An 18,824-nucleotide genomic window follows, 5' to 3' on the forward strand; every position below is an offset into this window, starting at 1 on the left:
TAAATCGAAATTCAAGAAACAGAAACATGGAGAGCAAAGATGGGCCTCGCACCGACCCCACTCACCCTGTGCTAGGGCCGGTATGAGGCCGACGTGGCAGAGCAGCTCATCCTGAAGAATGATCTGCGTTGGGGGAATCCATCTCTTCGGCACCCCACTCTTGTCCGCCTCAAAAAGCCTCATCGCCGACCTCTCATCCTCATTAAGAGGGACCTTCTTCAAGCGTCCATCTTAAGCTTATTCCGGTGACCCATTTATCATGCTCCGCCTTAGTCTCGCACCGCAAGTTAACTTCGTCTTTGGAAGGACCGGGCAGCGGATAGTCATCCAAGCACCTCAACGTACACCCACCGATCTTTCCAGTCTTTGCAAGAAGTAAGCTTATCGACGGAGACGTAACCCGGCTCCATTTGCACGCTGTACCATCCGACGCGACCAGGGAATGACGGTCGAAGGTGGTGAAGCCGACGGAATAAATTAACCGTTGGGACCTCCCCCTTGAAGAGACAGAGCCAGACAAAGCCGACTATGGTCCTAATAGCCAACGGGTGCAGTTGGGCAACGGCGACATTCATGGCCCTAATGATGGCCATAACATAGTCATTCAGCGGAAATCGGAGCCCGTACTCCAAGTGCCGGATGTATACGCCGATGCAACCCGGTGGAGGGCAACAAACGGCCTGACCCTCCTCGGGGACAACAATTTTGTATCCCCTGCCAAAGTGGAAATGGCCCTCGAAAAATGTCTCGCGGAACAATCGGCGAACTTATGGGTCAAGCGCGGTCAAGGCGGACCTTACAGCCTCGCCGTGATCCATGATGAATCGCCTCTCAACACCGGAAGGAATCCTTTCCTCACCGTCATCATCAAAGTCTTCATCAGCTTCATCATCGTCCTCCCAACTCTCCAGAACTTTCGGGTCAACTTCGGGAGAAGGCGACCTAGGACCCCCGGACCTTAGCGGGACGGCGGCCAGTGCCTCCTCTTCGTCAAGACGCGACGGGGAACCCCCCGGCGCAGGCTTACTAGGTCCGGCACCAGCAGAAGACATGTTTACAACAAAACTTACAAGTTAAAAAGAGAAAATTTGTTTGTTTACCTTGAAGAAAAATGCTACGCCGGAGTAATGATTCTGAAAGCTAGAGAGAAGTTTCGTCAAAGAGGGCTAGAAAGAAGAAAATTTTTGAGAAAATGAAATTGGTGCCCAATTTCAGGGATTAACTGCCCTATTTATAGGGGAAGGCCCATGAAGAAGGACCAATCAGGGCACAGCCCATGAAACGCCAGCCAATCAGCAAACAGACACGTGTCAGACATGCAACCACGGAATGTCAATCGTTGCAACAGTTGAACGTCAATCAATGCAACAGTGACCAAGCGTCTTCAACACGCCCCTTCAAATCTCTCTGCCCATTCATCTTCCTCAACAAACTCCTAAGTATCTGTTTCTCCATCGCCACACGATCAACCAAGTTTGTCAAAGACCTACCGGAGGCAATCAAAAGCACACGGCGCTCACAACCTCGGCCTCTACGGTACCACTTTCTTTTCCACACCGATGTCCATTACACATCCATGTGGAGGGGGATATGGTACGGCCTAAGCAAGAGCCGTGCCGGGAAGAAGAAGCCGGGCAGAAATTTTTACGTTGCAGAATATACGCTCAACATACATCGGAGCCCATACCACGGCATAGACTACGCTGGGGCAAATTGATGGGGCATATTCTCGCACCCACCGACCAAATCAACATATTGAGCAAGGTCAAGGATATCCACAAGAAGTCAACGGCTTAGACAAACCTTTAACCGACGCGCCTGTCGGCTGTCTCTTGGGTCCCGGCGGGGCAATCGCCAGCCCGAGGCACACATCCGCGAACTCATATCCAAGACCCCTCGGCGGTGAGTCAACAGGGCCCGCCGACCTGCCATGGGTCCCTCGGCCGAGGGGTAGATCAGTCTTTCCACCTGCTAGCCACTTGGCCACTTGGCCACTACGTGACAAAAGGTGAAAGTCTATAAATACTCCTCAACTCTCATTGAGGAGGAGATCGACAATTTAACCTGAAATACACTATTCATCTGGAGACCGCAAGGAGGATTCAACCAAAGACGTCATTCTACAAGCACGGGTGGTAACAAAACTGCTCTGGAATTACACCCGGAACACTACTATTTATAAGTAATATATTCACCAAACTTGGATTATTTTTCTGATGTGGGACAATTCTACTATTTATACGTAGTATATCATCAAACCTGCATTGTTTTTCAATGTGGGACAAATAACATACTCAGAATTACACCATCTTTTTTGCACTTAGTTCGACATTCAACCAGATCCCGAATACCGAATACGGTTAATTGTTACTCATCATATCTAATAGTTATATTTAAATTTAATAATATGATCAAGTACTCTCCATTAATATTTGTCGTTGTTTTTCTTCATTTTTTTTATCATAATTGAGATACGGAAATTTCCCGTGGTACCCCTTAATTTTGTCAGGTTTTCCATGTTACCCCTACTTTTAAGAATCTGCCTATGGTATCCTTGAAGTTCCATTTTTTTTGCCCATGGTACCCCCTAATATAAAGGCTGTTAAATAGACGTTAAGTTTGATGGCGTGACAATAAAATAACAATTAAAAAATAATACTCCCTTTATTGTTTTATTGGTACGGATATCTCTCTCTTTTAAATGAAAATTTAATTAAGTATATCATTATAATATTGGAAATTTCTCACGGTAACCTTGAACTTTGATAGATTACACATGGTACCCCTAATTTTAAGTTTCTACAAATGGTACCCCTGTGTTCACCTTTTTCTTTCCCAGAATACCATTTGACAACTTCCGTCATAACGTCATTGCTCCTATGACTTTTGACGCCTTTTTCTTTTGTTATCTATTACACAAACACTTCATCATCTAATTCTTAAATCCATATTTTATTTAATAAACTAACATTTAATACCTAAATAACAAAAGACAAATAGCATGGCATGCTCAATTACTCATCTAATTACTCATAGGAGTAACGACGTTATGAAAAAAGTCACTACTAGAAAAATAAGCTAAGAGACCATTGGAAATTGGCCTAAGAAACCAACATTGAGATGGTTTCAAGGTCAAAGGTCTCTTAGGGTAAGAAACCATCTAAATACAAATGGTTTCTTTGTGAAAAGTTAGAAATCAATGATGATTGTTAGATGGTTTCTTAAGTATTTGGAAAAGAAACCATTAAAGTGGGAAAAAAGGTTTCTTAGCTAAGGATAAGACACCATTTCTGACAACCAGATGATTTCTTTGCTTCTTTCAAGGAATTCGACTGACAAAGAGGTACGCTCTCTTTGATTTTTTTTTCCTTTTTTTTTTCTAGCACTAGCATAGCATTCATAGTTTCCTGTATTAATGGTATAAATAATTACAAAATATATACTCATCAAAAATACCCATTAACAGTACAAAATTTATGAATTATCACTTTAACAAAGATATACTCGAGTTACAATATCTCTTGAAATACACACTATTTGCATAGAGTATCCAAAAAATTAAAGGTACTCACTCTTCAAGAGCTTACAAAATTGATAAGAAAATTTCAACTCATTCTTCCACACTATATACCTCCTCATCTAATTCTAAATAGTACAAACAAATCTAATCCATATTGTCCGAACCTTATTAACTAGTCTTGGCTCCAATACATCAATACCTACACGGTAAATAAAATCCAATCACACAAATAACTAGAAATCAAAAATCATTTAAAGTTACTTTAAATAATCAAACTCATCAAACGCAGCTACATAAAATCAACACTAATCTCTCAAACATTGCAAATATACTCTCATTTAAAGATATTCACATTACCTTAACAACATGTTCGAGCAGACATTATTGTGACACAACAAAAGCAAGTTGGAGAGCAACTGCAAGTTAGCAAAAAGAGAATCAGGTAAACCACCAACCAAGGAACTGCAAGAAACAAATATGCATTTCAAATTCCACCAAAAGTTTCTTATAAGGGTGGAACATTCAATATGACTTAGGTCCAGAACATTGAAGATACATGAAACACGTTTCAGAGTGACAAAGGGGTGCGAGTGTATCAAAATCATACAATTACCTTAGCTGAATGAGAAAATTGATTGATCAATCGTCCTGCAAAAAAAAAAATTAACAGAAAATGATGCCCTAAAAAAATTGTTGTCATTCACAACTATATACGATGCTATTGTAAATACTGCCTAGTAGGAGACATGTTAAGAACACAGAGCAGTAAGAATGGGAACTGTTGGAGAACAAGGAATACATTAAAAATTATAATACACCTGGTTGTTGGAGAACAGTGATTAGGGTGAGGCGAGGACATCTTCACACAAAGCCGCCTACCAAGCACCACCCAACATTCTCAAACAACATATGCTTCAATTATCATACTTTATATTAAGACTTCTTTAGCCATCCAACAATTCTTGATCACTTCTAATCCATGAATCCAATAACGCAAAGTGACAAGTGGCAACCATAGTAAGAGTGCTTCCCAACTCTTCTAGTGTATGAGAAGTTGCATCAAAGACCAGGACAAAGAACAATAACGACGAGCAAAAAAATGAGATGTTATACACTTGTCACAACTTTGTTGAATTTTCTTCTAAGAGCTCCTTTTCTTGTCATAAAGAGGTCCTTTATAAAATACAATACCAATAACCATCATCTCAAAGATTGTCTAACTTAATGGTAGAACAAGTTTTGTTAGGTATAAAGATTGTACACAAAGCTTTACAATTCTTGAATTACAAATGACACCTACATAACATATATTAAGTCAAGCATAAATATATAAAACAAATCAACAACCACCAAACTATAACTAAAAACTATCTAAAAAAACACAAAAACATTTCACCAATTTGTTAAAGAAACATCATTAACCAAACAAACAAAAAAAATACAATAATCAACAATTAAACGATTACCATTCTGCTCATATTTGGATCAAAGGCCCCCTTGTTGCTTCTGGATTTGAGAACTACATTAGTATCCTACTATTCTTAGTATAGTCTAGAAGATTTCAAAGAATATATTAGATTTACTTAGACTTTACATAATTAAAGCTAATTTGATTGAAAATTGTTGACGATAAAAGCTCTTTGTAATTGGAAATCAAGGAAATAATAACTCTCTCATTTGTCCAGATTTCACGATAAAAGCTAATTGGGGTTACAACAACCAACAAGTTTTCAATTGACAATTTATTATCTCCTATGCATATTTACTAGTATAATAAGCTATTTATATGAATAATGCATTAGCCTATTAAACCAATTACCCCATAAATAACCCTAATTCATTTACCAAAAATTCTCAATCAAATATAAACCCTAACACAAGTGATATTATCACTTTATGTAAAATCATACTGCATTCAATCAATTAAGGGATAACAAGAGCAAAATCGAAAAAAAAAGGAACTCACCTGATTGGAAAACGCAATAATTAACGAGTAGAGCGAACTAACAAGAAAAAGGAGAGCGGTGGTAGTTTGGCGGCGACAAATGGTGGGTTGGCGGGTTGCAGGTGAAGGAGCAAGTAGATTTAATTGGGATTTTAGGGTTGAATCGTAGAAGGTGCTAGAGATGAGAGGGTAAAATCGAGTTGGTGAAATAAAAAATAACTTTTATTAATTTATATTTGGCTGATTGGGTTTTGTGTATCTTGTTTATTTCTTACCATTTATTTTAAAAAAAATGAAAGTATCTCAATGGCGCCACTTTTTTATATAAATAACCATTTTTCACTAAGATGGTTTCTTTGTTATTTCATGTTAGTGGGCCATACCATACATAAGAAATCAATTTTCTCTACAAGATGATTATTATAATCTAAGACACCATTGAACTACTTATATGGTTACTTATTAATGATTCCTTATCTATATTTTCTAGTAGTGAGTAAACACAAGGGTATTATATGTAGAAACTTAAAATTAGGGGTATTATGTGTAATCTACCAAAATTCGAGGGTGCCATGAAAAATTTCCGTTATAATATTGACCATTTTATCGCTCTTTCTCCCGCCTAAAAAAATGTTACAACTTTAAAAATTTAACATTTAATTCAAGATTATGTTTAAAGTCTCTTATATAATAAGTATACTTTGAGAGATTCAATATATTTGGGATGATACCTAAGTTCCAAGGATAAATCTTATTTATAATCATGGGATCGCCCCACCTTATGATAATCTTATGATGTGGGACAATTCAACTATTTATACGTAGTATATATTTATCACACCTACATTATTTTTCAATGTGAGACGAATAACATATTTAAAAGTACACCATATTTTTTGAACCTAATTCGACATCCAACCCGATTTAATAATAAGCAAATACTATATTATCTATTAATATTCATACGTTTGTTTTTTTTTATCATAATTAAAATATGTGCAAATGATATGAACCTATACTCTAATGATAGAATTTTTTTAACACAATTCTAATTATATTATTTAAACGTAGTATATTTACCACACCTATATTATTTTTCAATGTTGGACATATAAAATCTATAGGTAGAAAATATAATGATATAAACTTTTAAGAACTCTTCAAGACAATACTTAAGAGACTCAAAAGATTTTGAGTTGATGCCTAAGTTCCAAGTATGCCTCCTATTTATAATTATAGAATCACCCACCTTATACTAATCTTTCGATGTGGGACAATTCTACTATTTATATGTAGTATGTTCACTACACCTACTTATTTTTCAATGTGGGACAAAACATACTAAAAAGTACACAATTTTTCATATTAAGAAGTACACCATCTTTAATATGTGCAAATAATATTAAAAAAAAAATAATATGAAATTTATACTCTAATGATAGCATTTTTTACCACAAAGCTAATTATATTATTTTCATAATTTTTTTATCGATATTTTTTTTTGACAAATGAAATGTAAAAGTTTGATATAAAAATTGAAAATATCACTTGAATATAATTTAGGAAATATACATATTATAATAATTAAAAGATTCTCTACTTTATTTTTTACATCAAAAATTATACTTTCCTAAATTTATTTTTGATGATGTGGACGCTCTCAGATCGCTCGAAAAAACTCTCTTTTATATATATATATAGATTCTAAAAAATAGAAATATTTGATAGTCCAAAATCCCTTGAATGACACTTTATTATATATAGATGATATAGAAACGTCTTTAATTTTGAAAGCAAGTACATCAACTAAGCAAAGGAAATAGTGACAAAAGAGAATGTATAAGCTTATAAATGACATCAATGGACCAATAACTTATTGAGACAATTTAGATGTTCTCAATTTGTCGTTCTCTCCATTTCAATCCATTTCCTTTCAAGTGGTTTAGACAAACTCTTATTTAAGATAGATAAATTCACTTTATGTCTTTTTTTTTTTTTTTTACAATAAGAATCCACTTTATGTCAAAACATGTTAAATAGATATAATTTGAAAAGATAAGTTGTCTAGAGAGTAGATACTATAATGATTAAATAAATATATTCGACTTAACTAAGAATAGCTGCAATAATTTTAACACAAATTCTCATTATAGACGGACACTATCCGTCTATACGCATAGATAGATACCATTTCTCCTCACAAAATACCCATGTCATAAAGTGGGAAGCACATGGGGGTGTCCCGCCTGGTTCCCCTACCCATTTTATTAGAGATCTTTACCCGTCTATTCGCCTCACCCGTCTATACCAAGACCTATTGAATTTTAAATAGATGATGAGAAAAAAATGTTACACAAAATAAAGAGAGAAATGGAGAAAAACCTAGCCAGAGAACACACCAAAATTATTAAAACTGGTGGTGGCCAAGGTAGACAAACAACCACACAAAACGGATATGCATTTGGTAATTCACAAAATCTCATTGAAGACGGCACGTATCCGTCACTTTGGAGTGACGGATACCATTTTCTCTCACAAATGACACAAATAGAGGAGAGAGGGAAGCACATGGGGGTACTCCCACCTTGTTCCCCCTATTCGTTTTGTGAGTGACATTACCCGTTACTTGCTTCGACCCGTTTTCAGCAAGACTAAATTAAATTTTGGACACGAAAATGAGAGGAGATTAGACTTGCACGCATACTCCCCCTAGTTGTTGACTAAAACTAAGAACACCATCCCCAATCCCCGTTATTCACCATTCACCATGACTTTCGTTTATGTAATTCAAAACAAAGCCTTGCTGATTATTGATCCTGCTAAGGAACCCAAGTCACGTAGGCTATAACAGTTTGTCATTTGGTAATCAAATTTTGGACATGAAAATGTAACCATTTTAAAATAAAAAGTTACCGGAACAATTTTCTAACCTATAGCAGTTCGTCAGTAAAATGGCTACATTTTGTCATTAATGACAATATTTAGCCCGTATTTAGTTTGTGATGAAAACTATTAGTTTTCAACGAGAATTGGTGCAAAACGAATTACATCGTGTAAGTTGTAATACGTTTAATCAAAGTATGTTGAATTTAAGGCATGTAAAATACTACCATCCAGTGTTGGAGCCAGGGAGGGGCTAGCAGGGGCGGTCGTCCCCGCTGGCGTTTGAAAATTTCGAAATTTTTAGTTCAAATTTTCGAATTTGTTTTAGGCCTCCTTATAATATTGCCGTTTCGCCCCCGCTAACTTACATTCTTGGCTTCGCCACTGCTACCATCTACATACACAAATAAACAAAAACCTCATTCGAGAAGTTGCTACTTTGCTAGTGAAAATTACGCTCTAATTTTACTAGTTCAACTTGACTTCATATAGTAAATCCAGTCAGTGGGACTATGGTACTATTATCCCAGCCGTACCTATTTTAATTTATAATTCCTTTAAAAAACGACAGTAGAAATGATAAAGCAAAGAACAGTGCCATAGAATTTAGGAAATTGGATTACTATTCGAAAACCAATTCATGTGAATTATTTTCCAATAGCCAATTTAGTGAATTCGATAAAATCGTTTGCGGATGTATAAGTTAAATTCTATAAGAGTTGCCAACTACCTAAGCGGAAAAAGTAATCCAATCCTCTCATTATGTCATTTTACAACCAGTGACCTACTAATAAAGAAATCACTACGGTTTTATACATCTCAAACAGAAATAGACATGAACAAGCGAAATGGTGATATTACACTAATATTTTGTTCATTTACACGGGTCTAAATTAGTATGGAGTATTTTATAAACGAATAAAAATACTAAAGAGCAAGAATAAGAAGAATATAATTAAGAAAGTTGGCATATTAGCGGGAAGCTGGGGTTGTTGGGCTTGTTGCATACGTTTCGTTCCCTGGTAATACGACAATGCACGGACGGTGTGCCAAACCTTCTCACGTCTTCTAGTTCTGCACGTAACAATGATGTTACTTATATCGCACATGCCAAATTATCAATTTCCAAATTATACCAAATCCATTACTCAAATTTAATGAGGGATTACACATTATCCTTGAATTGGAGTTTATCACAACTCACAATCATAGGTACACCTACAATTTCGTGTTACTACTAAAATATACTCCCTCCCATCCAAAACCAAAGCCGAATATGATTCTTTATCACACTGACACGTTTTTGAACGTGAATATCTTTAATTACACATTGTTAAAAATTATAAAAGTTTGATATTCTTATAGCATTCATAACGATAAATCAAACAAGATCTCACATGACTATATTTTGTCTTATAGATTAAGAATTATATCAAAGATTCCTTACGACCATGAATAGTGCCAAAAAGCAAGTGTTACCTTTGGTTTGGATGGGAGTGAGTACTTCGTAGTATAATTGTTCTAACTTCTAACAACACATGTATACTATACCCCCTTTCTCATCACAAATTCTTGTTTCAGACGGACACTTTTGGTTTTATTTATCAGACGGATAAAATGTTGCCATTTTTTAAGAAAATGTAACCAATTAATTCACAAAATGTTATGATTAAATGTGTCATTTTTTACCCTGAAAATGATGTAAACAATAATAGTAACATGTTATCAAAAAATAACAACATTTTATTGTAAAATGATGACATGTTACCCGTCTTATTTCAGACCAAAAACAATAGTCTTAAGAAAAACGGACCGCTTTCTCATATCATCTATTTACCTTTAGTTTTGTCAAAAAGACTAATGAAAAAAAAAGGTGACCATTTGTGATTTTAGTTAGTGGATGACAAAGTATTCCTTCTGTCCTGATCAATAATTTATAATTGTTTTATACATAAAGAGAGAGAAATGGGTTTATAATTATTAAAAAAATCAAAAACAACTTTGAATAAGGAGGAAATGTAATGGTTCCCACCAACATGGATTGGTTTTACACCTGTCAAACGGGTCGGGCGAGTAGGGTCGGAATACGGGTCGAATCAGATACGGGGCGGATCATACGAGTCTCGGGTCAGGTTAGGGTTAGAATACGGGTCAGATAAAAGTTTATGACATCTTTTGTTTTATCATTTTTCAACTGAAAAAATGTACTTTTTGAAATTACATTATTTTTAATATTAATAATATTATTATATTCATTATTTTAATAATTATTTTATTATTTAATGATATAAAATTGAATTTTAAATTAATTTTTTAATTTAAAATATTAAAATAATAATATTTATTATTTCAAAAACTTATAAAAATATTATTATTTTAATAATATTCTTAATTTATCTTTGACCCAACAGGTCGAACGGGTCGGGTCGGGTTTCGACCCTAAAATAACGGGCCATTTCGAGTTCATGTCATTTCAGGTCACAGGTCGAGATTTTGACCCTTAAAAATGGGTCGGGTTGGTTTATTTGCTAAAATAGAAAGCATAAAATATTGGCCGATACACTTTAATTAGGAAAGTGTAAACCATTGACCAGGACAAAGAGGGTTCATAATAGAGCAATTAAATGATGAAAGTACTCATAAAAAACTTGGTCCAATGAAGAAAAAAAGAAAGAAAAAAAGAATGGGATACCATAAAATGAAATAGGTAAGCAGTGATAATTAAACATTGTTTCCGTGAAGACAACGAGGTCACTGATTTTATGGCTTCTTTTGGACATTAATGTCCAACTCTTTCGAGGTGGTTTGAAAGCCGGTGGCTTTAACTTACCTCACTCATTCGAAAGGATGAGATAGGTTAAAAAAAAGTAAGCAAATGACCGAGCCAGAGGGAGTATCATTATAATTGAATAAGGGACATTTGAAAAAGCTAATTTATGTCTTGGGTAAAAGTAGAGTAGGCAATGGGCCGTGCTGGGCCGGCCTGTCGTGCCTTCCTCCAAAATTGGTCCAGCCCAGGCACGGATATTGGGCTCCTCTTGCCGTGCCAGGCCCACTGATCCACACATACGCCGCGGCCCGCTCAAGGCACGGTCATTTTTGTGCTCGGGCCGTGCCTGGCCCATGGGCTTTTCGTGCCTTGTCCGTGGGTCAGCCCATGTGCTTTAATATTTTTTTTATTTTAAAAAAAAATGTTATATAATTGATATATTTTTAGTACCTTTTATTTAATAAATGATGATTAATGGTTTAAATATATATTTTATTTAATATTAATGTATTTTTTGTTTAATAAATGATGATTAATGGTTTAAATATATATTTTATTAAATATTAGTGTACTTTTTGTATAATAAATGATGATCAACGGGCTATTCTTCGGGCCGGGCCGGGCCACGCCCGACGTGCCTGGTGCGTGCTGGACTCCACCGTGCTTGGGTCGTGCCGTGCCTAGGCACGGATTTCTGAAGAAAATCGCGTCGGAGCCTGTCTCAAGCACAGTCGTGTCGTGCCCGTGCTTCCTCGATTTTTTCACCGGGCCGTGTCGCCCACCAACCCGCAGCCCTTTATGTCAACTCTAGATAAAAGTCACTTGAAGACATGTATAACACATTTGTTTGTCAAATATTAAAGTAAATAATGGAATAAAGAAACCAAAGAAAAAGAGCATGTATACTAAAGGTTTCCCCCTTGTGAGAGGATCACTATCCGTCTTCAGCTTGTGACAGATAGTGTCCGTCACAAACAAGACGCTTTACAAAGGTAAATAATGAAAAAAAGTATACCAAAGGTAATGGAGTGCATTTCTTTTTCTTATGATGGAATCTCCGTATATAACATTGAAATGTCACGGCCTCACGGGTGCAAATATTTCCAGGGAACTTCATGCTGGAGTGCATTTCTTTTTCTTATGATGTAATCTCCGTATATAACACTGAAATGTCACGGGTGCAAATATTTCCAGGGAAGGAACTTACTCTGCCACTCGGAAATCACAATATGTCGTGTGACGGTTTGCACACTTTGATGGGCAGAATTTACTTTTCCGCATTTTAGTTTGTACTCCCTTCGTTCCAGTCATTTGTTTACCTTTATTTTAGACTCAAATTTAGACACAAAGGAATGGAAAAGGTAAACAAATGACAGAGACGGAGAATTAATAAATAGGAAATCGGTAAGCCATTTCAATGTTTCTTACTATATCACAACATATCGTTGTTTTGCATAGTTAATGTTTCATACTATTTTGTTATTAATAAGAAAGGGTAAACACAAAGACCTACAGCGAGTTGAGCCACAAGAATACCGGAAACAATGAATCAAGTAAAAACAAGGTTTCATTATCTAGAGCGAAAAAGACGCGTGTATTGGTATCAAGCACCAAGTTGTAGAGCCTTCCTTTGCGCTATCATTTTCTCCTCCTATGATCTAATCTTTTTCCAATTGTTAACAATTCATCTAAGGTGTAAGCTAAATTTTCTTCCATGATTTGCACCCTGAAACTCTCGAATATAATTTGTCCATTATACATGGCCAATTATGTTTCCTTCTATTAGGGTTGTACTAGTGAATAAGTCTCTTTAGGAAGTCATGGTAAAGTAGTAAATGAGAAGTGAGAACCACTTCCTACCTCAAGCTTAGTTAATCTTTGCTTGCTTTTAATATAAGTCGTTACTCTTACTTTCGGTGTTGTCTTTGTGTGTCGGACGGTGATAACCGTGACAGGGTTCCTGACACACTATCCCATGACCAGTCAAAGAGTACTAGTGGGCGATTGCTCATTAGTACATGACCCTTAAAGCTGCAATCTTTGCCTTGAAAGAAGGCAAAGGTGCGCTTCACGATTCCGTCAAAAGTCGCGGTCCGTGACATGTGGTATCACAGCCCGGTTTTTGGACAAGTTTATGTGAAAACCAATTCTCATTATAGACGGGGGATATCCGTCTATAATGAGAGACGGGTCGAATCCCTCTCACAAAGAGGCAAGTGGTGGCCAAATGGTAACCCACTTGGTTTTCCACTTGCCCTCCCACTTGCCTCTTTGTGAGAGGGATCCGACCCGTCTCTTATTATAGACAGATATGTCCGTCTATAATGAGAATTTGTATTATGTGAAAGTCATTGGTTCAGCAGTGATCGATCCAATGCGCAACCCGAGTATTGATGATCGATCCAACCAATGGGAAAACCGGGTATTAAGAAACCATGTAAAGGCCTTTGAGGAGTTGCTAGATGAGAAAATATCGTCCCTCGAGAGCGTGATACTGTGAATGGGTGTTGGGCTCAAGAAGCTGGAAGAATCGGTAATGAAACCAAGTGTTTGACAAAGAAAAAAAATTATCCAGTTCTTTACTTCTTTTTTTTTTGGTAAAATAATGCAACCTGTAAATATTGTGACAAAAAGTCAAACCAAAGATAGTTGATTTTGGTTTGATTTTGGTTGAATACCAAGTCAATGGTACCAATAAATTTGGGATGTTGTCTGATGTGGATTGTATTTTAACAAATGATGTTCCAAATTGCAACGACTTGAATGGAACAAGTTTATCACTTGAAATTAATGTTATCTTTAACTCTAGTCTCCTCTACTGCTTCAAATTACAATCCCCTATGCTAATTCTGGCCCGCATTTATCCTAAATGAGTAAAGGTATTGGGCTGAGGGGAAGAAGCGCCTCATATAGATCAATGGCGGACCTAGCTTTGGATAGCTCCGAGCACGATGATAAAATTTTATTGTTCAGAGGATGAATTGACGAAATTGTAAAATAGGGAAAGATAACTCTTAAAATTTCAAGAAAAATAAATTTAATGAGGCTTGAACTCCTAACCTAGTAACTTTGCGTACAGTCGTACAGATAAGAGGATGGAGGACTGTTGACCGACAAAATCTGAAAGCAAACGTGCCATAATGGAGCAGACGTTTTCAGGTCAATTTGGTGAAGATGTGGAAAAATTATGATTTGTCTATTCAAAGGAAATACTCCGTATACATTACTACCTCATCGTCCTCATCCTAAACAGAACGATAAGTGTTCTCTAAACCTATGCCGCAGTACATCATTAATTTTGTCAATTAATTTATCACTACAGATTACATTCAAAGAGTTCGGCAAATATGATGAATTCACGACAAAGTGAATACATAATTATCAACTCTTTTGAGGTGGTTTTTAAAAACCAGGGGCTTTTGCTCGCCTCTATTAACAGTAGAAGACGAGAAGTTGGGTGTAGATGATGGTTGTGGACTGTGGCTATCCAATATTCAGGATGGATGGGTCGGGATTCAGGGTAGTCAAAGAACTAGAAAAACCGATGAACTTCACCCAAAAGAATGCCTATATAATATTTTTATCCATCGCTTCCAACGGATCAACGAAGTAAAAACCCAACCGAAAGCCTTCTTTTTTGTGGGAACCCACCCATAAGCCTCAGAAGTCACAACCACATATCGATATTCTAAACTAGTTAATCCTACACAGTATTTCTATTTTCCAACAGCAAAACAACCTTTCAACAAACAGTACGTGCTTAGCTAAAACTACGATCACTAATGCAAACCTGGTGACCTTATTAACCTGACTAATATTAAAAATGCATCCTAGCTTAGCGAGTAGCAAACATGTGCAAATTTTCTGAGAATGCTAAATGCATATAGCCCATCAATTCACACACCAAAGACAAAACAAACAACCCTAAGGCTCTTGAAAACCAACATAAACAAAAAAAAAACGCTAACCTTCAGAAAATTTCATTGGGTGAAGCTCCATCTTGCATTTCAGGGAAACGCTTCAGACAAGTTAGCTTGTAACAGAATATGGGCTCTGCCAAGTTGCTATATCTGTAATCAGATCTCGCAGCTCACCTATGAGATGCTTCAGGTGCTTGTTTTTCTCTGCAAGCTCCTATATTCACAGAATACAACAAAATCATTGTAGATCTTTCTTTGTTCACTAAACAATTGGACTACTTTCAAGCAAAACATTCACCCCTCCCCCCACTTTCCAGGTAGTGTCTTCCCAAGTAGAAACAAGTACACACTAACTATGCACTCAATGTGCTGATTCTAAGCACGGGTGCTTGATAACTAAAGGTTCAGTATATTATAGAACAGAAATGTGTAACAACTTGAGCCATGAATTTATTATTAATATTCATCATTTTCTGAGTTTCTATTTCCAAATCAAGCAATAATGGATTTAAGCAAATAGCTCACCATTATGTTAAAATTCCAACTAAATCCATAATTTACACATTCATTCCAACAACTGTAACAAAATTTCAACTTTACCACTCTCATATAAGCTTTTTGTTCCTCTAACTTCATAATCTCAACTTCATCTACCTGTGAAGGTGAACTGTCCATTGCTGCCTGTATAAGAAAACACAGTTGCATATGTCAGATTTATTAAAAAAAAATATACTTCAGACAATCACCAAGTTGTCTCCAAATTTCACTTCTAATTCATCACAAGCTATTTACGATCCAGTAATATTTCATACCTTCAAGATTTCAGACATATATGTTGATAATAGTTATGCACGCAGCGGGGTTTAATTTTTTCAACACAGACCGGATTGTTTTCCCCTTTAAAACAAGAGTGTATTACTATACTTACGATCAAATTTCTCAGTTAGACACTGCAACATTTCAGGCACGCAAAATCCACTTCGAGTTTTAGCAATAATCCTTTTTGAAAATTAACATTTAAAAAATTATATTACCCAGAAGCAAACACAGGAAACTAAAATGTCTAAAAGAAACCCAATTTTCACCAGTAGACATAAAAAAAAAACCCTTCCAACAATCACAATCAAATTCCTAATGACAACCAAAAATGGCTAAAATTACCGGCTGGGAGTCAGGTATAGCATCAAGAATAGCACGAAGAGAGGCCACAGAAGACTTATAACGAAGTCGAGCTTCGTCTAGTGCACTACCACCCATGTCGTGAGAAGGATCTGAAGAAATATCAGTGTTCAGACCCTCGGTGTGCCCATTGGCCAGGATACCATTAGCAATACCATTATCAGGAATAGCAGTTGCAGTAGTTGACCACAAGGCTGGGTTGCAGAGCTCATCATTCATTGCAGAAAGAATCTGAAATGCAGCATCCACTGTATCTTCAAGATGCTTCTGCCCTTCTGCTGCTAGCTCTTTTACTGATTTGAGGCTTTCACTTGCTATTTCATTATCTTCCATGGTTTTATTTCTAGTGATTTAGAGAACAAGAAGAGAAAGAGGGGAGTCTTGACCAAATCTGTACAAAGATTTGACCAGCTGAAAAGCTTGATAAATGATGTGTTTATATCCTAACAAGTATATATTTGGGCGTCTTCACTTATACGGACACTCAGCCAAGCTCACCACTCACCGACGTGTCAACCTTTACACCTTGTAGTCCATGAGCCTTCGTGTGCTCTTTGTATCTACAATTAGAGGCACAACTTTGTTTTAGCTAATATAAGAAGCACAATACAAACAAATACTAATACTAAAAGGGTAATGATATAGCAACGATGATTCTACGTAGAAGTTTCACTATTGAGTTTACTAAGGGTCCAAGGCTAACAATAAAATAAAAAAAAAAAAAAAAGACAATGGTGTACTGAGTGTTTACGTATGACTAAAAACGAAATTGTATAAGAACGTTGTGAGCTAATTATGTCATATCTAAAGTTATTTCTACAATCAAAGTTGCAGAATACAATCTCTAAAGTTACTCCTGTTACATTATCATAGATTCCTGCAAAGAGCTAATCAACATACAGCACTTCTTACGATGTTAGCTATATCATCCTTAATTACTCCTCGTCACATAGTTGCTATCCCTATCAAAAAAATATATTTATATATTTGATGAATCAGGGTTGACAAATTTGATGATGTATCTCTCTACATATACAACCACATTACCCCATTTCCCCAAGAGCTCCTGTAAATTGCAAGGCAAGAATGGATCGGATGTAAGCAGCCTTACCATTGTGAGTTACTAATACAAAGAGACCATTTACGGACGACTCAAGATGAAAGTTGCTACAACTACTGAGACTATACATACTACAATTTTGTAAGAAAATTCAATTAATTCAATATACCGATGAACATGACTGTGTTTTCAAAAATTAAAGTTGAACCAAGAAACTACGATTGGAAACAAAGGGATGTGACACTAGGGTTTCGCAAATCAATCGATGCTGAACAAAAAAAAAAAAAAAGTGGAATTCCAGTAATGGCCATGAAAGAAAATCAATTAGCGCATAAAATAGTTTAAGTAGAGGAAAACAATTAAGCAAACAATATATAACGATTGATTTAAGAGTTACAAATATAATTGTATTTGAAAATGAATTGGGGGAGATAAACAGAAGAATTGTTACCTCAATAAAAGGCAACAAGGGAAAGGAGGAGGGTACTCTCGCACAAACACACAAGAAATTCAATTTTTTACAAGGGTGGAATTGTGGAAATGCCACATGGTGTACGACCGGAGGGGTAGACCTCGCAAACGGTGCAATATATGCTTATTTATGCATTTTAAATTAATAATTCACTTATTTTTTATGTTTCTCATCACTTTATTTTAATTTAAGCAATAAAAAATTAAAATTGTAAAAAGTCGTGAAATGAGTATTTTAATGAAAGTTTTCTTTTTATCGAGAAAATTAATAATGTTATTTTTAGAATATTTTTACTATTAACATTTTTTGTGCAACTTTTTATCATTAAAAATCAATGAACTATTTATCGTACAATTATTTAAAAAAAAAAGTATACAGTTTTTTTTATCATATAATAGTGGAGATAAATTTATTTATAATGTGAAATAATATAGAATGCTTTAAATATTAATTTATTAAAAGATTGTGCCATTAAAAGATTGTGAGATAATATATGCAAAAAATACTACACTTTATTTTAAGAAATATGATTTAGGCGGGAAAAAATAGAGTTTCACCTATTCATTTAGTAAATATAGGGGATAGGGGATGGTGTTATTTTGGATTGGACATTTTCTGGTTTTAAAGGGTAATGGATTGTTTGCAATAATAAATATCCGGGTCATGTCTTCAGGTTATATTTAATCGTGTTAATTTGAGTCACGAGTCTAGCTCGGATCTCCAGTTTAGGTGTCGAGTCGGTTATGATTACTATACGGATCAGATTATTCACTACTTATTCGGGAAGGATCAATTTCACCAGGTTTACGTAGAAGTCAAATGGGTCTAATCAAATTTTTACAAGGGACTTGCTAAATCCCGCACACCATTTTACTAAATCCCGCACATTTTTACCCTTATTCCAAATGCACCCCTCATTTCTCACACCCACCAAGAGAAAAAAATGAAGACCCAAAAAATTAACATCATGTCATTCTCTCCTTCGTCCCTTCTTAATCACCTGAGCATCAATACACCGATCGAATAGACAAACTCCGTGCCAACAGACAAACCTCTACTCCGGCGATGGTAGTGA

At 35.8% G+C, this 18,824-nt stretch overlaps 1 protein-coding gene across 2 annotated transcripts; it reads right to left on the reverse strand.

Moving 5' to 3' along the window:
- Nucleotides 1-9,078: 9,078 nt before the first annotated feature.
- LOC141623249 (mediator of RNA polymerase II transcription subunit 30-like) lies at nt 9,079-17,857 on the reverse strand. Of its 2 annotated transcripts, XM_074439335.1 has the most exons (6): nt 17,729-17,857; nt 16,200-16,777; nt 15,639-15,719; nt 15,087-15,252; nt 12,134-12,326; nt 9,079-9,422 (listed from the first exon to the last, which is right to left on the reverse strand). In XM_074439335.1, the coding sequence occupies exons 2-4, from the start codon at nt 16,548-16,550 to the stop codon at nt 15,148-15,150; spliced, it is 537 nt and encodes a 178-aa protein (XP_074295436.1). In that variant the 5' UTR covers nt 16,551-16,777; nt 17,729-17,857; the 3' UTR covers nt 9,079-9,422; nt 12,134-12,326; nt 15,087-15,147. The 2 variants fall into 2 exon arrangements, with proteins under 2 accessions (XP_074295436.1, XP_074295435.1); XM_074439334.1 differs by lacking the exon at nt 12,134-12,326.
- Between the last annotated feature and the right edge of the window lie 967 nt (nt 17,858-18,824).

Source organism: Silene latifolia, chromosome X, assembly GCF_048544455.1.
Source record: "Silene latifolia isolate original U9 population chromosome X, ASM4854445v1, whole genome shotgun sequence".
NCBI lineage: Eukaryota > Viridiplantae > Streptophyta > Magnoliopsida > Caryophyllales > Caryophyllaceae > Silene > Silene latifolia.